This window comes from Chaetodon auriga, chromosome 22, assembly GCF_051107435.1.
Source record: "Chaetodon auriga isolate fChaAug3 chromosome 22, fChaAug3.hap1, whole genome shotgun sequence".
In the NCBI taxonomy this organism is placed as follows: domain Eukaryota; kingdom Metazoa; phylum Chordata; class Actinopteri; order Chaetodontiformes; family Chaetodontidae; genus Chaetodon; species Chaetodon auriga.
Genome location: NC_135095.1, coordinates 10706543 through 10731846, shown reverse-complemented (window position 1 = coordinate 10731846; position 25304 = coordinate 10706543). Strand labels below are relative to the sequence as shown.

At 41.6% G+C, this 25304-nt stretch overlaps 2 protein-coding genes across 3 annotated transcripts; both read left to right on the top strand.

Annotated features, from left to right (window-relative positions):
- Positions 1–43: 43 nt before the first annotated feature.
- Positions 44–7753, top strand: ints13 (integrator complex subunit 13). Of its 2 annotated transcripts, XM_076722825.1 has the most exons (18): positions 44–216; positions 943–1193; positions 1394–1468; positions 1710–1912; positions 2260–2340; positions 2570–2660; positions 2788–2916; positions 3259–3282; positions 4843–4927; positions 5082–5174; positions 5313–5402; positions 5513–5691; positions 5770–5934; positions 6194–6348; positions 6455–6685; positions 6786–6916; positions 7266–7401; positions 7518–7753. In XM_076722825.1, exons 1-18 carry the CDS (start codon positions 213–215, stop codon positions 7552–7554), a joined length of 2160 nt encoding a protein of 719 aa, XP_076578940.1. In that variant the 5' UTR covers positions 44–212; the 3' UTR covers positions 7555–7753. The 2 variants fall into 2 exon arrangements, with proteins under 2 accessions (XP_076578940.1, XP_076578941.1); XM_076722826.1 differs by lacking the exon at positions 3259–3282 and having other exon boundaries at positions 67–216.
- Positions 7754–20321: 12568 nt separating this feature from the next.
- Positions 20322–24515, top strand: LOC143315249 (high affinity choline transporter 1-like). Its single transcript, XM_076722850.1, has 8 exons — positions 20322–20505; positions 20712–20825; positions 21254–21409; positions 21787–21935; positions 22611–22754; positions 22849–23002; positions 23195–23412; positions 23961–24515. The coding sequence occupies exons 1-8, from the start codon at positions 20322–20324 to the stop codon at positions 24513–24515; spliced, it is 1674 nt and encodes a 557-aa protein (XP_076578965.1).
- Positions 24516–25304: the final 789 nt, after the last annotated feature.

Sequence of the window (25304 nt, the reverse complement as noted above, 5' to 3'; positions counted from 1 at the left end):
GGAACCAATGCGGCTCAGCAACAAGGGGAAGGGAAATTGTGACGAAACACCATTGGACACATTTCCGCTAATAACAAACCTGCTAGCCTGTAACGGATAAGTGTATTGTTTGTGCTAGTCACTTCAAGTGTGTAAAAAGAGTCAGGCGATGATGACCTCTTAGAAGTGCATTAAATAGAAAACATTTAGCTGAGTACTACGCAAATGCCACAATGGGTAAGAGTTTATGTCGCTGGTAATAAACGTGAATCAGCAAACAAATGATTCTGGTTAGTGTTAGCTAAAAGGCTAACGTGGTGCTCAGTGTCATGCACCCTTAGCTAGTAGTTAATGTTAGCTTGCAAACGATGTTGGGGCATCGATAGCGTCTCGTGAGACTGGTTGTGATTTAAAGGATTTTGCAATTGCAAAGATGTGTTTCTAATGTGCAATGTTGAGGCGTTTGGTAATTTCGATACCATTTAACGCTAGATATGTCATTTAACACTACACTTAGAGCATACTGCACAACGTGGACTTTGTTATGTTCAGGTTTGGGATTTGTTATCTTATATTTTTCAGTCATGTAAGGCTGTGCGTATTTACTTAAATCCACTTTCTGGAGATCTGTGTTATTACACATACTTTACACTGCATATTTTTAACCATGGGATTGTACTTTAAGATGTTCCCGGAAATACATGTCAGAATTTGGGTCTAAATCTTTTGCGTCAAAATAATCCCATGAAATACAAAAATAAATTCAATCTTTCATGTATTCTCTCACACCCAGATTTTTTCAGCGCGTGATCTCACTCACTTCAATCTACAGTGTCACAACGGCCTAAATCCTGGCTGACAAGCTATTTTCCTCATTGAGAATACAGGGACATTAAGTGTGGATATTGTATCTTTACACTCTGTGAGTTTAACATTGGTGCTATTTTCCTGTTACTTTTACAGATCAGTACATGCTGCAGATTGGCAAAACCAAGATGTTCTCGGTGTCTCACAAGACGGTGTTCGTGGTGGACCACTGTCCCTACATGTCAGAGTCAAGTCGCCAACAGGTGGAGTGTGACGTGCTGACGAAGAGTCGAGCCCAAGGGGTTATTCCTTTGGCCCCCGTGTCCAAGTCCCTGTGGACCTGCGCTGTGGAGTGCTCCATGGAGTACTGCCGGATCCTCTACGATATTTATCCAAGAGGCAAACTGGTTAGCTTCTTGTTTTTTTTTGTAAAACACAGACTGAAATGTTTTAGCTCAAGCTGTTTCTCCACCACCAGTTTTACTGAAGTGATGGGGAAGTGGGGAAATCGGACATATGATCATATGTTTCGAAAGTTTTAACCAATGTATTTACCGATGACATCAACACTGCCGTTCACATTTTCTGCCACCTCTCTATTCTACAGATTAATTACATCGTGAGTGATTCAGAGTTCCACATCTTGAACAGCTGGAGGCAGGAAGACCAGAGCACTCATGAGGTAATCCACTGCCCACGCAAACTCAGTCACACTGGAACAAGTGTAATTTTAATGCCCGTATGAATTTTAGTGTACATCGTCCCCACAGTGACTGTCATTACATTTTAAAGCTGTACTTTCAGCAGCTCCAGTTAGCCACATTTTGGAGAAATGCAACATATCAGTAACCACTTTTTAGCAGAAGTCTTCTTCAGAGTTGGACTTGCGATATGATTATGCCACTTCTCCTCCTCTGTGGCAGCTCATGTCAGCCTTGGCAGCTGTTGGGCCACCCAACCCACATGAGGACCCTGAATGTTGCAGCATCCTGCATGGGCTGGTAGCTGCAGTGGAGTCCTTATGCAAGATCACAGAGTTGCAGCACGAGAGGCGCACCTCTCTGATGGACACAGCCGACAGAGTTGCCAATAGGGGGCGTATTATCTGCCTTACCAATGCGAAAAGGTAAACACTGCTAGTAACATGGCAGACAGTCAACAGCAGCCTGTCGGCCAGTTGTTGATAGATTCTGCTAGATTCAGTATGTCTGATGCTCCTTACAGTTTATTCACCTCATTTACTTATATAGAGGATAAATATGTTACAAACACATCAATATAATCAAGTCCAGTACAAAAACAGCCTTAAAAATAAAAGTAGATCTGATAGTGTCAACAGCAACTGAAAATTTCACAAATCAAGTCTGACTGTGGTATTTGACTTCCTATTAGTAGATATTTCTAAAGTAAGCTCGTGGTATGTTATACCATTAAAGACTAATGTAGTGCTCTGTTTGGGTTTTTACCGTACAGTGATACTCATGTGCGCATGCTGGAAGACTGCATCCAGGAAACCATTTTAGAACAAAACAAGCTGGCGGCGGGCTCAGACAGGTCAGTATCAGACGATGTGCGAAGAAATGTGTTACTCCCTTGTTAAAATGATTTAGAATGTAATGTGGTTTGAATAGGCTGAAACACGGTGTTGATTATTTTCTCCTACTCGATACATATCTGGCATGGCTTACCACAGTGTTTTTGCAGCGATTCTCCACTTTTGAGAAGGTGATAAATGACTCATTGGTTTGTTTTCTTACCTCTAACTCAATGTTGTGTGTTTTAGGCTGATGGCCATCCAGCAGTGTGACCTGGTTCTTGTCCACATCTACCCACAGGGTGAGGACACACTGGTGTCCGACCGACCGAAGAAAGAGGTGGGTGCTAACAAGGAAGAAAACCGCCGTCGTAGTTTTCACTCTGTCGGAAAACGTGAAGGTTAATGCTGGATTTTGACACCACGTCTCAGCTGTTCGTTCTCATCTTCCTCTCTCGTTGCATCAGATCTCCCCTCTGCTCACCAGCGAGGTTCACAGCGTTCGCGCTGGCCGCCACCTGGCCACCAAACTCAACATTTTGGTCCAGCAGCACTTTGACTTGGCATCCACCACCATAACAAACATCCCCATGAAGGTAAGGGGCCTCTTGCCCGTCGTCTGGCCGTGCACATGCCCTGCCAAAATTAAAACTCACATTAACTTTTCCATTTTTTTTCCTTTTGCTAGTACAAAAATGTTGTCATGTCTAGAATGCAGTGAACCACTCCCTCTTTTCACTTGATTGAGTGCTCTTTTTAAATTTCTCTCACAGCCTTCACTCTTTTTTTTTCCTGCTTAATCTTTATGTATGAGCCCTTCCTCACCTGTAATTACTCATGCATCTTTGCAGTCTCATCTTTTTTTGTTTATCTCATCTGCATGTTGATATGACTGTGAATCTGCTGCTGGTTTCATGCTGTATTTTCTGTTTTGCTAGCCCACATTAAATGTTTGCGACCAGGTTAGTACTCTTATCACACACACATCAAAGTGAGGAAGGGTCAGAGTTTACACCACCTAGTTTGAAGTATGTGTTTTGAGCTCTACTGTTGCAACAGGCTTACAGTGTCATTCATTTATTTTGATGTGACACTTGGTCTACAGATTTGCTGGTGAGGCTCCAGTGAAGGACAGGCAACTCTGGTCTCATGGTGGACACCCAGGGAATACAGATTTTGGGGTCTGGTGGAAAAGCATCCACACTTGAAATTAACCTTTTAAAAAACTAAATGATGTAATGACCTTATTCATTCACCATTTGTTTTAAAATAATTCAAATAGTTTCGGAAAAATCAACCATTTTTGGCTGTTTTGATATATTTCTGCCAAATTCTCATTAAAAAAAAGCAGAGTATGAACATTGTATTCAAATGTTTTTATATCCAAACATCTGTGACCAGTGTTGCCTCTTCTGAGTTATTAAATACTGTCAGTGTCTCTCAGGTGTTCACACCTTAAAAGTTGTCCAAAGTTTCCCCTGGTCTCTGTTTTCCTCATCAGTTCCCACTCATCCCCCCACTCCTAGTGTCTTGATGTGGTCCATTGTTGCTGTCTGGATAACAAATTCTTTTGAAACCTGACCTTTAAATGTTTAAACATGATTCCCAGTGGTTGTAGTGCAGGTATAAGACGTATATTCTACTTATTTTTCAGTCTGCATTGCATATATCCACTTCGACATCCCCTGTGATGCACATCTAAGTGGAGTGCTGTGAGCACACAATCTTTTTTCCCTAGGATGGCAAAGGCATGACCCGCCCTACTCTGTCTCTGAATGGCTAGTCTTCTATGGTTGACTATCAGGGTAAGCCAGTCAGAGGCAGAGTAAGGTGGGACATGCCTTGTCCATCCTAGGAAAAAAATGTCTGCCCTGTTGGTTAACCTCAAATATAATAGCGCAATAAAACATGGCTTTTGGAATTTTCAACTGATGTAATTAATAGGGAGGATGACATGAACTACTCAATCAAAAATTTACTCCCAGAATAATAAACAACCTCACGTTGCTACATCAGTGCTGTTGGGGTTTGGATTAAAGGCAGAAATTAAGAGTATTCCCACTTCTTCAGGCACCACTACACCACTCATGGTTCTGCATCAAGCTGCCATTTTTTTTCAAGTGTAGAAAGCTCAGATTTACAGCTTATGATTAAAAAGTTCGTTTTTAGATCAATGGTTGCTTGATTCCATTTTTAGGCTTGGGTCCAAATTTTCTAAAGCTGCTTTTGTAAGACTGGGAATCCATGATTTATGTCAAACGGGTGGAGGCTCAGCGTTGTGTGAATCTCAGCACATTTGCGTTAAACACTAGTCTGATGAGAATAGAAGAAGACTGACTTGAGCCACCCAGCAAGCAAACCTTTTTCTTTCACTATGTCCATTATCATTTGCCCTTTGGAACATGAAATCAGCAGTGTTGATGTGTGTTTGTGCTTGTGTGTGTGTTTGTGTATAAATTTAAACATTTTAAGAGTGGACTCCATGCTGACCTGTGTTTGTTATTGTCTCTGCGGACGGACAGGAAGAGCAGCATGCCAACACATCAGCCAATTATGACGTCGAGCTCCTGCATCACAGAGACGCTCATCTGGAGTTCATTAAAAGCGGTGGGTGTTGATAAATCAGTGAACATGAGTTTTCATTATAAGAGCTTCAAACTGCACAAGATTAAGCAGATTGTTTGACACCCATCGCGATTTTTCTGTATGCTTAGTTTTTCATCAAAAATTGACCATCATATGTCATCTTTGTGTTGTGCAGGAGACTTGCATATGGCTGGCACCAGCACTCGAGAAAACGGACTCAAAGAGACGATTACGCTGAAATGGTGCACTCCACGAACCAACAGCATAGGTGGGCACAGTCAGCGATCAACAAGTAGCAATTCAGGAAAAAGACGTACAGTATTATATCCCTTTAGGCTTTAGACTTATCGATGGCAGCATTGACTTGATTTATTTTGTCTATTTGTGTTTTTTTTTTCCACCTCAGAACTGCATTACTGTACAGGAGCCTATCGCATCTCCCCTACAGATGTTAACAGTCGTCCCTCGTCATGTTTGACCAACTTCCTCCTAAACGGTAAGATAAATAAATCCTCGTTTTGATCTGTACTGTGTCCGTTGTCCTTGCCTTGAATCGATCTGCAGACTAATTGTTGGTCGGCTGCCTCTCTTCTTGGGTGACCACAGGTCGATCTGTGCTGCTGGAGCAGCCGAGAAAGTCGGGGTCAAAGGTCATCAGCCACATGCTCAGCAGCCATGGGGGTGAGATCTTCCTGCATGTGCTCAACAGCAACCGCTCCACCCTGGAGGACCCACCCTCCATCAGCGAGGGCTGCGGGGGCCGAGTTACAGACTACCGCATCACTGTACGTTCAACTCATACCGGCTGTTTCAACATATGTCAGTAATCCTCAAATGATAACAGTTTTTTTGGTCTGTTTCAGGACTTTGGTGAATTCATGAGGGAGAACCGGCTCACTCCTGTGTCTGAGTCTTCCCATGATCCCTCTGGGAAACTACCAGCCGAGAGGGCCAAAGCTCAGCTGGAACGTCACACCCGATACTGGCCGATGATCATCTCCCAGACCACCATCTTCAACATGCAGGCAGTGAGCAGCACGCAGAGACACTCCGTCCTCACTTTGATTTTCTTCTGCCAGACATTTCTATCGTAGTGAAGCTTCCATCACGTTCCAAACTATTTGCTTTGCCTTTCCTGGATGATAACATCTGCACATGAAAGATAATCTGCCTACTGGGGGTTGTGAGCATTTGGAGAATGCTGTTTTCCATGTTTCTGTGCCTCCATGTTGGCCCACATCATCATCCTCCAGCTCATTCCTGCGTCTTCCTGCTTTCCTCCACTAGGTGGTTCCTTTGGCTAATCTGATAGTGAAAGAGACTTTGTCTGAGGAGGACGTCCTGACTTGTCAGAAGACAGTGTACAACCTGGTAGACATGGAGAGGAAGAACGACCCCCTCCCTATTTCCACTGTAGGATCCAGAGGCAAAGGCCCCAAGAGGTATTTATTCGAAAACATTTTACATCTTGTTTTTTGGTTAAATGAGCATCACAATTTCTGTAAGTCAGCAGAGTCGCTGATGTTTCTGCATTGTAACTTTTCCCAGAGACGAACAGTATCGCATCATGTGGAACGAGCTGGAAACGTTAGTGAAAACTCACTCCGGAGACACAGACAGACACCAGCGGGTACTGGACTGCATCATCGCCTGCCGCAGCAAACCTCCCGAGGAGGAGGAGAGGAAGAAGAGAGGCAGGAAGAGGGAGGAGAGGGAAGACAGGACGGAGAAAAACGGCAGCAAGGACACAGAAGACAAAAGCTGGCAGGACTCGGAGAGGTCAGTGGTGCTAAGGTCGTTGCCTAACTTTAGTGGCAAAAAGAATCTTGGTGGTCACGAAACTTTCTGTCCTCTCACTGTCTTTTTTTTTAACCTGTAGACTAAAGGGTTTGCTGGATAAAGAAGACCAGGAGTCGGAGGTGATCAAGGATTCCCCGGACTCTCCGGAGCCGCTCAACAAGAAGCCGCGTCTGTCCACAGAGGAGGTCCAGCCTCCCGAGAGAGCAAAAGGTACCACAAACCACCTCAAAAATACTGTCATGAGGAAGACATTGACAAACTGCTGGCAGGGTCCATGCTCACTAAGCAGTTTTCCACTTTTTAAAAACTTTGTAGGCAAGATGGACACCAGGTTCCCATTTTGGTCTCAGCTCAGACAATGTAATATAATTGGGTCTTTCTTAAAAAACTTGAGGGGGCACCGATTGGCAGCGCAGGGTTGTTTTTTAATACCACAGACCAACCACTTAAATACATGTTAAATAAAAATATGAAAGGAAAACCAGTAGGAGTGATAAGGCAAAAGCCTGCTGATTGCTGTGGCCTGACTGGGTGTGTTTTTCTTTTTCTGTTGCTGCAGGCCCTGTCTCGCTTCTCACCATGTGGACCAACCGCATCACCGCAGCCAATTCCAGAAAGCACCAAGAGTTTGTTGGAAGAGTGAGCTCTGTGAACAACAAGTTTGAGTTGTATCAGCAGCTCAAAGACGAAAACGGGTGTGTTACTGCAAAATATCTTGTTTATCAGTGTAACATTTTTCTTACATTGAATGAACAGATCATGTATCAGATCACATCTAACATTTCATTTCTTCCATTTTCCCGATTCACAGGATGGACGTTCATGAAAATGGCAAAGCCTCCAGATGATGTTTCCACCGATCCATTGCTTCACCCCCTGCCAAGGATGAGATTGCGGACCACAGTGTTTAATGTTATCCTCCCAAAACAAGGACATCAGATGAAATAGACCGTGAACTCTAACGAGGAATTTCTAATTTTTTTAACCATGATTTTGTAGATATGCTGTTCACATATTGTGTAACGCAATAAAAGCTGTTAATAGAGAGTTTTGCTGTCGGCTTTTGTGTATTAAATGTAATTGTCCAAAGTCCAAATAGGGCACAAACGTCCGTGTTTGCTGCTTGTTTTGGTCTGCGTGAGCAGGGTCCATCGTTTTAAGTTTAATAATGTATTCTTTTACAAATTTCTAATCATATTTTATTTGAATTCAGCTTTTTTTGATGTTAGATACTTAAAGTCATACTGTGGAGGTCGAGGCTGTAGCGCCTTGCTAAGAGTTTTCCTTCCTTGCTCATGTGTTGATGGCCCCTCGTCACCTTGTGAGAAGCTGATCCACAGTCTCAGTGGTGGTGGAGGCAGTTCAGGTTGGAACAGCGGAGGCCGCCTCGGTCTTATGGCTCTTAGATCCCGGCTTTGAACTGAAAGCACCCTGCTTGCAGGCCAAATGGCGGTCGCTCTTGACCTTCTGCGACCTTTGCAGAAAATGAGCACTGCAGCCACGAGGAGGACAATCAGGATTAGAAGGCAGACAACCAGGAGGGCTGTGAACATGGCAGCCATCCACTGATAGTGGTTCATCTGTTGGGAGGTGGCAGTGATAGCTGGAGTTGCAGGGACACAAGTATTAGAGGTGGGACTCAGGGAAGTGTTTGTGCCTATGCTTGGAGTCAGGTTAGTGTGGCCAGCAGGGGTAGATGGATCAACTATGGGAGGAGAAGCAGTGGAGAAACAGTTTTGTCTGTAGCTCAGAGGTCCAACTTTAGTGATGGGGAACTCTGGAAGCATTGATTCGCGAAATGCAGGGTTGACTGATCCATCTGCAGACCTCATTGCCAACCACATGCTCCGTATTTGATCAGTGTGGCAGCGTCTGTTACGATCCACCCCACACAAGCTGTAGTTGTACCAGGACACCACAGTGGACCCAGGCCTCATGGAAACAACAGAGAGGTGGTGGTTGCCAGAGCTGTTAAAGAAGCGAGACAGTTTTCTCAGCAGTAGCTCGACCCTATGGCGGTGACGTAGGATGGCGTGAAGACTGCGTTGAGCTGTCAGGGTGAAAACGTGGCAGGGGTCAACAGGGCTACGACGGAGATCCAGGGTCAGAGGCAGCCAGGAACTCAGGCCCTGGCTGTCCCGGGCAGCCAGGAGGAGGTGCTGAGGAGCAAACTGCAGGTCCACCTCCAGAGGAACACCATGAAGCTCGAGACCATCCAGTGCCAACCAGGTACCAACACTGACGGGAGGCCCATCAATCAACCTAATCTCCAGTGAAAGAGCGTCTGCCTCACCATCTTCTGGGTCCAGGAAGGTTTTAGGTGGGATTGAGTAGTGGAAGGGGAAGCCAAGAGTCGCTGTCAATACCGGAATAGACTGCAGCACTTTGGGTGGAAGATTCACAGAGCCTGTAATATATACAAAAACAATATTTAAATTATTGCAGTGAAATATTGAATAAACATATCTGTCAACAGGTAAATGCATTAACTAATAAAAAGGTACTTTGTTAATGTATTCATGTCTGTATGCATTTATTTATCAAGCCTAGAATATATTTTGGTTTTTGGTGTTCACAGGCAGCTGCCCACTGCAACCAGTTTCACTTGCTCAGTGGTAACGGTGTCCTTGATGGTACTTACTTGAGATGGAAGCTGAAGATGTTGGGTGAACTGAGCTCTGACTTCTACAAGAAGACAGGCCTACAGCTTGTAATGATGTTAATAATGTGGTTAACATCCCATAAAATGGACTCAAATATGTGCTCAGAATCTGCTGCGTGGGACGTCCTTTTGTGATTGGTCCACTGGTGTCTGTCTGGCAGATTAACAAGGAATTCTCTATACTGACACAATTGCCACTGAAGACAGATGACATCGGTGCTAATGATGTGTGTGTGATTACTGAGAAGCCACTGTCTTCCAGAGAAAGACAGTCTGAAATGTCCATTTGTGGAGTTGCTGTTGCCTGGTTTATTTCTGTAGTCATGCTAGCAGACAGATGCATCACTGGATTTGACATCTGGGTTAAAAAGAATTGTCCACTTGAATCAGACGTTAAAAACTGTGATTGAAAGGCAGTCCAGTACTTCTCATCTTCTGAATAACTTGTCAAAACGTCCAGCATGTGCTCCACTGTGCTCTCGAGGTAAGTGCTTTTGATTTTAGAGGTGCAACCATTGACATAGACATGATCCTGTGCCACAGATTGGCCACATGTGGGGAATGAAGGATAAAGACTGAGAATCTGATGAATGAAGGATGTAATGTATGGCTCTTGGACAGCAGAGGGAGCAGTGGGATCAAAATGGTCCTGAGACACTTGTCTTGTGCTCTGAAATACTGAAAAAGGAGCTGGATGGGTCACACTTGGGTCTGGAACAAATGAGGTCAGGGCTGCTGCATTTAAATCCATGCTTGTCATTCCAGTGATGAAGGATATGTGGGAAAACCTACAAACTTGCTGAGACTCCCTAAGCTGCGGTGTATTGAGTGTTTGTTCCATAGATGTCATGAATTGCAGACTCTCATGAGCTGACTTGACAGATGCTTGTTCTTTAAATGGGACAGGTGGTAAAGATTTAGAGAATGTCTGCGACAGTGGCATCATTGATGGTGATGCTTTGAGAGACTCCACTGTAAATACTGGATTTGTGATACTGGGTGTCTCAAGTTGTCTAGTGAAAAAGCCAAGCTCAGAAGGTAAAGCTGGTGTAAGCGTCGCCACTGAGGGCTCCAACAAGGATGCTGAGAGCGAAGGCTCCAGTTCAGTTTGTCCAGACACTGTCAGCTCAGCCGTTAAAGTGGTCGATGACGCATCTTGAGTTGTTACATTTAGCTGAGACATTAAATCCTGATTCAGAACTGAGGACAGATGTTGGATTGTACCAGAGTGCTGAGTTATTGAGAATTGCTCGGTCATTAAACATGAGGTTGGTGACACATCTGGAAATAGCTGAGTCGATGGCATGTTGTTTGATGGTGGCAGTGACTGTATTGACTTTAATCTGGAGCTCAGTGGCAGGATGTGATTATAATTCTCTGCTAGAGGTGGATGAGAAACAGATGGGAGGTTATGGAGTGTGGGTTTGGTAGTGTGGTGGTCTTCAATTGGCCCTTGGTTATAGATGAAGTGACCTATGAAAGAGAAAATGCAACAATTCAGTACATTTTAAATATGAGTTCCATGAATGCAAGAAAATATGAAATCAAATCATGAATGTCATTGTCTGGGATTGTTAAAGGATGTACGTCATTTGTCCATTCATTAATTCATCCAGCTATTCTTTCACTGATATGCAGTCATAAGCAAAAGCTCTAACAACTCTTCACTCAGTCACCAAACCTAATTATTCTGTTATACTAACTTCTTATACTAACAATGTTGATCATTGAGACAAACCCACAGAGAAAAGTATCACCTAAGCCTGAGCTCTGACTGCCTTTAACGATAATAACTGGGACACATTAGTAGAGAAAACATTGTCTCCTTTTGTCTTCTTTGCATTGTGCATATAGCTCATATAGACCTCCTGAGTTTTTTTTCTTCTTATATTATTATTGCTATCATTATTATTATTATTTATATTTTTTTCACTTATTTATGTGTACATGCATCAACATCTTTTAACGTCACTCATTTATCCACTTTTCTCCTTCTTTTCTTTTCTTTGGTTAAATTTTACTTACCTATTTATTTATGATGACTATGATTATTACTATCATCATTATTATTACTATTACTATTATTACTATTATCTATTCATTTAATTTATCCCTTTGTTTATGATTTACCTGTATTTGCCTTTTTATATCTGTTTTGAATTTTTTTTCCTTACATTTTATTACATCTTTTTGTTACAATTTGAGAAATGCACAATGCTTGTAACCAGTTGATTTGATCTGTCATTGCCCTAAAAGGAAACAATAATAAAAAGTACGATTTAAAAAAACAAAGCAAAACAAAACATAGTCATTTGTTTTCCATGTCATTCATGCTTCTCACATTTCCATCACTACATAACTCCATATGTTCCTCTATTCATTCAGCTCCATTCAGATGTGGGCTCCCTTTCAAACAAGGTCAAGTCATTACAACATATGACTTGAATGACTAAGCACCCAGAACAATGCCATGTAGTCATACAGAAGGCAACAGCAGCAGACTTACCCTGTGAGCTCAGTGTGGGAGGACTTTCTGAGTCAGTGAGGCTGGCTGTGAAAGCACCAGTCCAGAGGGGGGTTTCCTTAGGTTGGGGTCGGAGGGTCAGACAAGTGGCGAGCGATTTTCTGTCGACCACCTCATGTGTCAGCATGGAGGTGACACTGTAAGAGTCTGGGGTCAGCGGCAGTGCGGTGTAAATACTGTGTAGTGTGGATGACGGTAACAATGAAAGAGCAATGTCAGCTGAAGGTTCCCTAACAAAATTCTTGACTGTTGATATGATGATTTGCTGTTCAGGCAAAAAGGGTGTATGAAATAATTCTGTAGTCCAGAAACACTCAGAAATAATTAGTGAGGTGTCTGATGTGACCTCTGGTGCAAGTTCACTGCAGCCAGGAGGTTGTATTTTTGAGGTAGAAAGTCCAGCTTGATTGATATATTCCTGAGAACTGTGGAATGAAAACCAGTTTGAATGAGCGCTGCCAAATTCAGCACTGATGAATGGGTGCAAAAGTGGAAAAATCATTTTGCCAGTAGATACATGTCGTTCCAGGCGATCGCTAACATCCTTGCTGTATGACCTATGCAAGTCTCTCTTTACTTTATGTTGGACCACTCCAGATGCACAAAGCACCCTCCAACCCAAAATTGGAGCTTCCAGCAACCTGGCCAACCTTCCTGCTGTCACACTGTACTCCAGTATCTTGACTAAATCAGACTGTTGTTCTTCTCCTTGACAGCCAACACGCCACAGAAGCTGAGCAACATCTGCCGAGGCATCTTGTTTTTCATTACCACGAGTAATTTTCTCTTCAAGCCCACCTTGGCTGCAAACCCTGAGCTTCTTTTCGTGTTGTATGAGGAATTTTCTTCTTGAAAATAGGTGGACAAAGCCCAGTGGAAGGTGCAGGTAGTCAGCCATGATGCTGACCAAATGAATACGCTGGCTGGCATTAAGAGTCACAGGGTTCAACTGAAGTAGGAGGCTAGCCCAGATGGTAATTTCCCCCTCAGAGCAGGGCAATGTATCCCTATGAGACACAGAGACAAACCAAAATCCCATTTTCATTCATTTTAAAGCATAGGTCTGTCAATATAATGTATTTTTTCTTTGTATCTTAAAAGCAGTGTTTTGATTCTACTAACAAGTGTTGTCTGTTCATCAGTGACATGCTGCTTCATTATGACATTCATTATTCATTATTTGGATCCACATTAGCTTCGACAAAGCTAATGACCTGAGGTCACTACAAAAAAAAAAAAAAAAAGAATAATAAAAAAATAACAATCAAAGACAGTAGCATCTGTATATTTAGTTTTGGCAATGTTCAATACTAATTTATTCATTTTCACCCATTTAGTAGCAACATGCTACTCAAAATATAGACTCTCTCTCAGCTCTGCTAAAGCTGACGCATAAAACAAAGTTGAGTCACCAGCATAAATAATTACATCTGCTTTTTTAACAAGATATGGTAAATCATTTACAAATACTGAAAATAAAAGTGGCCCCGAGCAACTCCCTTGTGGAACACCCCAAGACATACTGTCAGAAAAGCTGTCACAGAGAGGAAACTTCATCCAGGCAAGAGCTAAAGGTGTCAGGTTTCCTGTCACCCATATGTGTTAACCATTGATCAGCATACTGGATATTGATTTAAGAGGAAAATTTTACTAAAATAATTTAGCATTCCACCACATTTGTCCTTTTTCTTCTATATAACTTCAATCCTTCGACAGCCAGCTGTTGTGGTAATTTCATGAATCATGAGTGAGCTAGAATCAAACCCTTTCTTTTCAAACTCGATAGCAAAGATGTAGACTAAGATGTAGTCTTATTTTGATGTTGCTGATCGTGAAGCGTTTTAAGTTGATGATTGAGTTAGTCCAGGAAATAATTGACATCTGACATTCTTTGCCAATGTTTTGAATGTCAGTCACACTTTATGCTCATTCATTACCTTGGTTGTTGTTCAACCAGGGGATGTTTTACTTGTCCAGTTGTGTAATTTCCTTGATGACCAACACTTTCGCCTCCTCTTGTGAACCATTCAGGTTCATAAACACTTTGCAGTTTGTTCTCAATGTCGATTAGACTCGATTATGTTTCCTCAGGAAGCGTTCCTGTCTGGCAATGTGGGCATGTTTCTTTGCCAGGCGTTTTCTGACATACACACTGATCTCTCCTCAGATTTCTCCCCTGCCTGAGCTGTGCGTTTTTTTGTTTTCTGTTCACAAATTATCATCTCAGTTTTCGCACTCTTGTTTTTTTCTGGGGAAAGGATGACATGCCGTAACATGGTTGCTGTCCATAGATATAACTTTGCTGTCAAAAAAAGTGATCACATGTTGCCCAAGTGGGTCCAGATCTGGCTCAGCGGGCACCTGTAAGATTGACGCCTGGTTTCCAAGCTTCTGACAGTTCATGGGGCATTCAGAAATAAGAAAGTTTCTCTTAAAATCCTGATTCAAACACTGATGTGGTGACCGAAAAGCATCTTAATGAGACAAAAACACTGTCATGGTCCTGTCAGCAGGTGCATTTAGTCATTCTCTGTGTTAGTAGCCCAGTCGAACTGCTGGAGTATTCAAATACAATATTCAATACTACAAAACACTCCAATGCAGGAATGTATTTCTTTCTTACAAAGAAACTGCAATAAATCCATGTGCTATGAAGATTAAAAAATGGCTGCATACTTTCTCTCCCAGTGATTTCCAGCTCTCTTACCTTGCTGAGTCCTTGACAGTCACTGTTCTGTTTAGGATGTGCAGATAAAAGCCTGCAGCACGCTGCTCTCCAATAACAGACACTTTCAGGTGGTATATCCCACAATCCTCACTCAGAGCCAAGCCAGCTAGACTGCTAGTCTGTCGCCTGAACACCATCCAGCGGGGCAAAGGGCTGTCTCCATCAGCCAGAGATAGCTGTTGGAAAAGCAAAGCCAGTATTACTAGATTCAATCAAATTATTCTTTTCATGTATGTTCGCGTGTGCATGCTTGTATAGAGTCGAAGAGCTTGAGTTACCACGCTGCTTGGGAGACTTTCTTTGTCTCTCCACATGTCTCTAACTACATGACACTCTATAGATATAGACAGATATTCCAACTGTGACAGTACTGGTGGAACTGTGAAGGTATATCCACCCAAAGACTGTTTTATTATGTTTGAGCAGTGCTCGGCTCACCTGGTAATGCTGCAGGTGTCCTGGGGTTGCAGGGATGGGCAGCTTAAAAAAAAAGGGGGACCCAGCCTCAGATGTGAAGTTGGGAAACTTACAAACTTCCCTTGTTAAAGGACAATGCTGCATGAAACTTTGATTGTGCTTAACATTCTCAAGCAGCAGCAACAGTTTGAGGTAGAAGTCCACGGTTTTATATGACAAGGTGATCTTTTGGCGCTTGACTGGGAGGTCATCCATGTCCTGTTAGTACAGGACTCATTTCAAAGTAACACAGTCTTGTTTTTCACCTCCATCTTTATTCTTTCTTGGAAGATAATTAAATCCTCAAAGCGTTTTCCTCTGAAATAAAAAAAAAAACCCAAAACAGATCTCCAGAATGCCATTTGATATGTAAATTAAGACAAAAAGCACGACATGCATCCATCCCATTACATGGGAGCCAAGAACAAATTGACGGTTTCCATTGTGTTTCTCTCTGTCCAGCCTTTTTCAGCAGTCATGTCTGTGTCCTTTCATACCATTACACTCACGCTGAAGAAGGCACACAGTTGTCCCATAATGTTTCTGTTGTCCTCTTAATCACCAGTCAGTAAAAAGACATCCAAATTCCGGTAGACTGCATATCAAGGCAGTGATGTTTCGCCTTAACATGAACGCTATATGATGAAGCACCACTAACAAAGAGTGTGCGTTTACAGCTGGCCAGAACATGATCCTCAAAGCAGTCATTAACAGAGGTCTTTCTCCGCTGATACAGTTACAAGTAAGTAGTGGTAACTAGGATACCTGCAATACTACCCGCATACTATCAATGACTTTTGCGACTGAAGGTCACAGTTGGCTGATCTCTCTTCAGTCTCCTGATGCATCAAATATGCAGTGCAGAGTATTTTTGTGTCAGGATCAGTCACTCAGGCCTTGTGCCATGCTTTGTTTAAACTGTCTAAGTGTGCATGTGAGCGATGTCTTTGACTGTTGTGCACTTCTCTTTAAATACTAGTCAAGTATTTGGCTCTAATTAATTCTATTATACATATACATACAATATGATATACACATATATATTCTAGTTTCTGTTATATTCATGGCTACATAAGCAACAATCACAGTTAAAGAAATGCTCACTGCCAATGTCAGTGTTTAGTACAAAATGTATAACCAAGTGAAAATGAAAAACTGGTCCGGAGGTCTGGCAAGATGCAGTGAAGAATCACCAAAAGGCATTCTTCTTCTCTCAGTTAATTTTTGCAAATCACTCCAACCCCAAAATTTTATTCAAGGTAACACACTGGGTCATCACCCCCTCCTCGTCACTGTCAGAATGACAGCTTTTAAACTTTTGTAGAAACAGACTCAGGGATTTAAGATAAGAAATTAGCCCCAGGACAATGTTTTACATTCCAGCAGGGACATTCAGAGTTATGTAAACAATCCTGAACAATTGTTGTTGTCCTTTCTATCTCACTCGAAATCAACCAGATGCAGCCTTGATATTATTCCCACTAAATTTCTTAAAGGGATTATTGACACGGCTGCACCCAGTATTTTATTGATTAGCAATGAACTGTGCTCACAGACAATGGTTTCTGGAGTGTGTTTTCAATGCAGTGCCGTCTGAGGGCCTGCACATCACAGCCAAATACTGGTTTTTGGCCTTGTCCCTTGAGATTTCTTTTGATTATGTACTGTAGACAATGAAATCTTCAAATTCTTTGCAATTTTATATTGAGAATTATTATCGTTAAATTGATGCACTGTTTGCCAGTGAAATCTGTCACAGAGTGTTGAACCCCTCCCGATCTTCACTTCAGAAAGACTCAGCCTCTCTGGGATGCTCTTTTTTTATACCCAGTCACATTACCAACCTGTTGCTAGTTAACCTAATTAACTGTGAGATGTTCCACAAGCTGTTTTCTTTTAGCCTTTCACAGCTTTTGCAGTCTTTTGTTGCCATTGTTCCAGTTTTTTTGAAACGTGTTGCTGGCCTGTGAGGAGATCAGTTTCAAAAAGCAATGAATTTTCTCAGTTTCAACATTTGATGTGTTGTCTGTGCTATTTTCATTTCAATATGGGCTTTCATCATTAGTAGTAGTATTTTGTAAAGGGGAATTTATACACTTCGTTACAGAGATTTCATTGGTGTAAACCTTATTTAATTAATTTAAATTAAAAATTATTTGTTGTGTGTTAACAGTTGGAAATAAAATGAAATGGAGCAAACTCTTGCAATAAGATATTTAATGATAAGTTAGAGTGTCTCATCTATTTAGCTTCACTGCAGGAACCTGTACCTGGTGTAAATGCAGAATATGCTGTCAGTTTGTAAATGTGCAACATTTTAGTACAGATTCTCAGAGAATCTAGATGATGACTGCCAGACTGGTGCAAGCTGGGTAGGAGAGGTTTGAGCCAAATGCTGAGGGCTGGCCGGGGCTGATGCAGATCAATGATTTATTTTATGGCATATTATTAAAGGCTACAGTAACATGAGGCAGGCAAGGGTCAAAGTCAGAGTGGCAGCCCAAAACAGGCATATGAATCCAACAAGAAGCAGGCGTGAATCCAAAATAATCAGGTAACGGCAAAACCCAACAAAGCAACTGGGATGAACTGGTAGAGTATGAGTGGGAATGGGAAGAGAAGGTCAGGTGACGGGGGGGTGGGGCGTGTAATATGATTCCCAATATTGTGGGCTTGTGGGTCAGTAGAATGCAAAATCATGAACCTAATTGCACCTGAAATCCAGTAATATAGTTTTCACATCATTGATTTAACACGGTTTCCAACAAACTCTCATATCTCTCAAATCTCACACCAAGTAAGTGAAAGCCTCAAAGCCACTCCTTCATCTTAAATAGGCTTCTGTGCAAACAGGACAAAGTCTGAACATCATTTTTTGTTTAATCCTCCCAACTCCACATTTCACTATAATGCTGGAAAACAGTCTCTGGTTCGGTTTAGTCTCCCAGTTTAGGCTACGAGGTCTGGAGGCTGGTGTGTAGGATGATCAACCATACTTGTTCATCACTTAGTGAATTTGGCTGCTGAAGTTGTTAAAATTCCTGGGGGTTGAGGAGTAATGACCAATGTGGTAGATAACATCACAGAAGACCTCCTCAAAAAATGGAGCCATTGCCCAACACCAAATCTTGAGAAGCTGGCATCCCTGTATAGACGCTAATCACCTTTGAAGTTTAGATGAACTTGCTAGCTAACAGTCGCTTATTCACACATCCAGCAGATAAAGGATGACATTAGCACTTAGTTGGAAGGCAGCTAAATAAAGGAAATCATACAAAATGTTCTATGTTAAATGTCTGACAGTCTGTAGGTGGAGCAACAAAGAGGCAATTATCATTCTTGGTGGGGGCCGGCTTGAGAGCACACATGACGTTGGGTGTGATCAGAGGTGCAAAATTGGACACTGAAAACACACTTTTCAGTTGATGAGCAAAAGGTTTAAAACTACACCTGGTCTACCACCCAAAGGACAGTATTCTCTGCTCCCCCTCACTGTTGTGACTATTGGCTTTGAGGATCTCAACTCAAACTTACACCATTCTCAACTCAATCTCAATTCCTGAGGGCAACACAGGTAATCCAAACTACCTTATTTTAATAATTATTATGAGAGGAAACATATATCTTGATTTTTGCTTTATTTCACAGTGAAAGAAAAGTATGAATGTCAAATAACGGGTTCCTTTACTTTTGGACCATTATTTTTTGCTGTAAGTTTAATAGCAGAAATTCATACCAGCACTGGTAGCAATAAACCCAAGCAACATGAATGCAAAAGATTCAGAAGCTGTGTAAATTCATAAAATCAACAGTAGATGTACATTTTCTGAATTCACACTGCACAGAAATTTATATGTACAATTTCTAAATTCACTGTGCTGCTAAATGTTCATCTTACAGATTTAAGTTATATTGCTATACTAACAAATAGTATATTTGAATATACTATAAAATATTTACAAATGTCAACTGTCTAAACCTCCAAAGAATCTCTCAGAGTCTGACAAATTTAAGATGGTTAAAGTTTCTCCTTTCCACATCTTATTCTTGAAGAAACACACCTCACAACCAGTTGGCTGGTTCCATATTCCATTCAGTACTCAAAATATTTCTGAGACAATTGGAATCTGCCCCTCAACATAAAATAGATCTCCACCACCAGATCCTGGTAATCTCATGAACATTATCCCTGAGGCTATATAGCTAGAATCAAACCCTTTCTTGGCAAACTTGTTCATTTTTGACAGCAAAGATGTAGAAAAGTCTGATGAAATGTTGACCGTGAAGCATTTCAAGTTGATGATTGAGTTAGTCCAGGAAATAATTGACATGAATGAACCACTGATTATAAACATTTTGCAGTTAGTTCATGTCGATTAGATATTACAATTACAATTAGTTATTTAGCAGACGCTTTTATCCAAAGTGATGTACATATGAATTCACACAACTGGGGCAGTTTTGGGGTTCAGCATATTGTCCAAGCATACTTCGGCATGTGGACTGCCGAGGCCAGGGACTGACCCACTGACCTCCTGATCGGTAAACAACCACTCCACCTCCTGAGCCACAGCCGCCCCTGGATAAGTTTATGTTTCAGGTTCAGACAGGAAGAGTTCCTGTCTGAACAGGAACGCGTTTCTTTGCCAGGTGTTTGCTGACATTTTTTGCCAGGTGTTTGCTGACAGCCTGCCTTATTTTCAAGTGCAGTAACTGATCAAAGACAACCCCAACAAAATAAATTGACTTAATCACTTCAACATCTAGCCACATAGTGGCCATAACGTACAGACTTTTTACATGTTGCTGGGAAATGCCATTGAAAGCACAACACCAGATTCACCAGCCATTCAATCACTGCCTGGTGGTCCACTAGTAATTCATCTGTGTACCCCTGAACCTCCAAATCATCTCCTTACAGTGTAGGTTCTCAAGGCCCTCTCTAAGTGTTGTGTTTAGGCTCCTGTTTGGTCATCAGCAAACGCTACACTACACAACTCACAGCATTATTTTTCAACAAAGAAGTAATTTGAGTTATCTTAAATGTTACCCCCACTATTACTCCTGGGAGACAAGCAAATATAAAAACAGGCATAGGAAGCAAATGTTTTTAACCTTGTGTGAGAAGCATTCAGGTACAGCATGTGTGGTCTACGAAGGTGGAAAGTATAAATGTAAATTTACTGTATGTTATATTAGCTGCAAGCCATGCATGCTCAATGTCCTTTCCCCACAGACAGAGAGGATGGCGGTAAACTGGGCAGGACTGCTGTCTATGGGAGTGTTTTACATGATCATACTGGGCACTGGTATTTGGGCATCCAGGAAGTCCAAACGTGAAGAGAGGAAGTGCACGGGAAATCGCAGTGAAATCACAATGGTTGGAGGGCGCAACCTAAGCACCTGGGTCAGCATCTTTACTATGACAGGTATAACAATGGCAATGATGATAATAACATCATGACTTAAACGATCATAGTCAATCAATGGGGCCTTAAATGTCAGCACTTGGAAATTAATTAAGAAACAAGCACCCAAATGCTCACAGTCTGCTTGGACCCTGATCACTGCCCCTGGCAGCTATATTTCCATGAATTTTCTTTCACACTGCCTGTGTGTGTTTAATGTTTTGCAGCCACTTGGGTGGGAGGAGGCTTCATTTTGAGTTGTGCTGAAGTGGTCTACAACCCAACAAAGGGGTTGGTGTGGGCCACTGGACCCCCTGCCTTAGCCTTGAACATGATTATAGGTGAGTGAGGCCAAATACAACTGCTTAGATGCAAATTAGTGATACATAGTGAACCTAACTCCATAATCACTCAGAAATACACAGTAAATCTATCTATCTATCTATCTATCTATCTATCTATCTATCTATCTATCTATCTATCTATTCCAGACATGGTATTGATAGCTAATATTTTTTTTTGTCAATAGGCTGCTTCTTAATGCTTTCATAAATGTATTATTTTGCACTAATTCTGCACTTATTGATGAAAACAGAACTATGAAGGAAGAAATTTTACTGGTGATTAATGTCACTGAGGAAGGTGTGCTGAATTACAATGGACTCTTTGCTGTGTGTTCATTGCTTAAAGTGTATTTTGAAGGGTATGGACACACCTAAAACTCCTTGAAAATCAATAGTTTAAAGATGTTTTGTTTGTGTGACTTTAGGTGCACTCTTCTTTGTCAAACCTATTCGGTCGAAGAACTATGTCACCATCATGGACCCATTTCAAAACAAATATGGCAACACTGTAGCTGCTGTTATTTTCATTCCCATTATCATTGCCGATATCTTGTGGATCGCATGTATCCTCGGTGCTCTGGGTAAGTCAGAAATCACTTCATGAATGAATTTCTTGCAAAATCTGCATCAAGCTAAATCTCAATTATAAATCTTGAGCTCTTGAGAGTATAAATTCTTTTCAGTGGTGTGTAAAAGTATCTTCTGTATGATTTTATACTGAAAAATCTGTGCTAATATTGATGACAAGTATGATGCAAAGCGTGCTGCAGATGGTTTATTTTTAGTGTTATAGAGTTTATGTTAAAGACAGTCAAGTTTTGAGTCAATTTGGCATTTAAACATACTACACAGTAAATGCTGCTTGGTGGTTTATGCTCTTTGCATAAATTACATAAGTTTTAGTTTGTTGCTTTGAGAAAGCTGTGTATGCCTTACTCTGAACGTATGTTTGTTACAGGAGGGACAGTAAGTGTGGTCATGGATATCCCCTCCAGCCCAGCTGTGGCCATCTCTGCTGCTGTAGCAATCATTTACACATTAATGGGAGGACTGTACTCTGTGGCCTACACTGATGTCATCCAGCTTAGCTTCATGCTCCTTGGCTTGGTAAAATCGTTACATTTTTGGAAAAATTCGAATCAGTTATGGCTGATTTTTTTAACCTAGCGAGGTCTGTTGGTCTGTGCACCATTTTGGTCCAGACTCAAATAACTATTCGATGGATTGCCATGAAATTTTGTACAAATGTAATGGTCCCAAAGGGGTAAATTCTGCTGACTTTGGTGATCCCCTGATGTTCTTTCCAACATTATCATGAGGTTGACATTTGTTGTTCAGAGTGAAATATCTCCATAACTACTGGATGGATAGCCCTGGATTTTGATGCAGATATTCATGGTCCCTTGTCTGATGAATTAGAATGACTTCTCTTTTAGTACCATCATCATCATCAATTCAATTTATCTGATACCTTCGTTTATGACTTATCTACTTGCAAAATATTTGTACTTTGTGTTGAGTGCCAATTAGCAAAAGTTAGTATGCTAATACACTGAACTAAAATGGGGAACATGGTAAACATTATAACTGCTAAACATCAACATGTCAGCATTGTCATTGTGAGCATGCTACAGTAGCATGCTGACATTAGAATCTAAATAGAGCTAGTGTGGCTGTAGTTATGTCCACATGACACAGTGCCTGTATATCTCTTTCATAGACCTATGCAGGAATGATATACTGTATTGTAACTCTGTATCCTGTTTTCCTCCATATGTTTAGTGGTTTTGTGTGCCTTTTATCCTGACAAGCCCCTCCTCAGCTAACATCACTGTTGCTGCAGTAACCACGTTGTACCAGAAGCCATGGATAGGCAAGCTGGAGCTGGAGGATGCAGGTCGCTGGATAGATGACCTCTTGCTGTTGGTAATGGACACGTGTAATGACCCCCCAATTACAAGATTTTAACATTAACTCTGTTGCAATCCCCTAAGAAATCTTGTCTTTATTCCTCTCCAAGGCCATTGGAGGGATCTGCTACCAGGCTTTCTACCAGAGAGTCCTGTCCATAGCCACCGACACCCAGGCTAAGATCACCTGCTATGTTGCAGCAGTATTATGTCCAATCCTTGGCATCCCATCACTCATCATCGGGGCAGCGGCAGCATCTACCGGTACCTACATTGAACTATGTCCTTTTTGTCTTTGCTATCGTTGGCAATCTTGGAATAAGCATTTGATTGTGCTATAAGTAAGAGAATGCTAGGCCAACTGATGTTGATGTATTTTAGACCAAATCCATCTCATATATTATATAACCCTTTGAATAGTGTTTGTTTTAAGTTCATGCTTTTATTGTCTGTCAGACTGGAACCAGACCACCTACGGTTCACCCAGCCCATATGAACAGGGACAATCTGGTGCGATCTTGCCAATTACCCTTCAGCATCTTTGCCCTTTCTACACCTCATTGGTTGGTCTGGGAGCACTTACTGCTGCTGTGATGTCATCAGTCGATTCTGCACTTCTGTCTGCTTCCTCCCAACTGGGCCGAAATATCTTCAAGAACATCATCTACAAACAGGTAACACTTCACATGACCACTAATCATACTCTGGCATCCATTTTTTGACCTGCTAGATGGCAAATATAATAAATTTGTAATCACAATAAAAATACAATTTTGACATAAATAACATTTAGCCACGTGGAGCTCATGAAAAGACTTAATATTTTCACGATTTAACATGTTCACCATCATTGCTTAGAATATTAGCTAATGTTTGCTAAGTAGCACAAGTGGCTGAATAGCAAAAAAGGCCAAACATTTGCTAAGACTTGCTGCTTCCCCCTGCTCCGACTCTGTTCCTACCTCAGCTGCCGGCTTCAAGATTAAACAAAAGTGCCCCCCCCCATTCCCAGTTTACACATTTTACGACGAGGTGGAATAATAGCACCACTCTTGCTTTTAACAGACTGGGTAAAATGGGCTGAAGGCAGAAAAATATATTCAAAAATTTAACAAGATGATATGCTTAAAACTGCGGGGTTTGTTATGCCCCACATTTTGGTTTAATAAAAACAATTTGACAGCTTCTAAATTATTTGTAATTTCTATTATTTCTATTTCAGGCATCAGAAAAAATGATTATTGTGGTGGTTAAGGTGTCAGTCCTCCTCTGCGGACTAATGGGAGCAGGCCTGGCCATGGCAACAAGCTCTGCTCACCTGTTCTGGATCGTCAGTGCAGACGTCTTGTATTCAATGATGACTCCCCAGGTGACATGCATCTTCTACTTATCTCAGTGGGTGAACCACTACGGGGCCTGTTCTGGCTTTGTGTTGGCACTACTGCTGAGAGCTCTGATAGGGGAACCCTTGATAGGCCTCCCTGAAGTGCTGCCCCTGCCGTGGGACAAGATACAAGACGACGGTTACCGATACCATTTGGTCCCTTTTCGCACTGCCATCATGCTCATCAGCATCGGGGCTATTTTACTAGTATCACGCTTGGCTGTGTGGCTGTCTGAGAGGGGGCTCCTGAGAAGAATAAGTGACGCTGAAACTGACAAAAATATACAGTACATGGCACCAGTTAGAACAGAGGTGGAGGAAAAGGACGGACTGACTAAAGAACAGTCTCACTTCTCCGCCCAAGGAAGCAATGAGGAAGGGGAAAAACAGTGAGACTTTTCTCAGCACGAACACTTGTGGGTGACAGGATTTCTTTTCAAACGGGTGTTAAACAGAAGCATATAATAATGTCAGAGGGCATTATTGCTTTGTCAGAGAGTGAGTGGTGTACCTTTAATCACAAAGCTTGATATTTTTATTATAGAAATTGAACTAACACCTGATGATATAAATAAACTACACTTGATAATAATGATATCTGGTTGTGTTTACTTAATTATTTTGTGTGTCTTTTTGTTTTAGGGAAGGGTATGGCCTCACACACTGTGTATTAAGGAGACACACAAGTAGTAACTTTTAAAAGAGGAACTTGAGTGATTCAGCATTGTGCTTTTAATTAACTTGAGGGACTCACAAAAGACATTAAAAAAGAGCAGGCAAAATATGCACAGCAGAGGCTGAGATAAACTCACTTTTACTGACCCTCAGGTGATGGTCATCTTGCGTGTTCACAGTTTTTTGTTCAGCATATCATTTACACGCAAGAAAAACTTTTAAAAAACACCTTTTTCAACAGAGAACATGTCTTATGGCCATCCAGCTTTGTTCTACTCACATCGGTTTAGGCACTTAAACACCAAGAACGCTTCATGCTCAAATTCCTGTGCTGAAAAATGGAAACTCTAGCATCACTTTTGCAGTCAGTAAATGGACGCTTTAAGCCAGAGTTCATTTCACTGTTTTACTTTAAGCACTGTAGAAGGTGACTTACATTTGTTTGTGCTCCCTGACTGTTGCTGGGGGAAGTGCAGAATCGCCTACAGCTGATCTGGTCCCAAATCC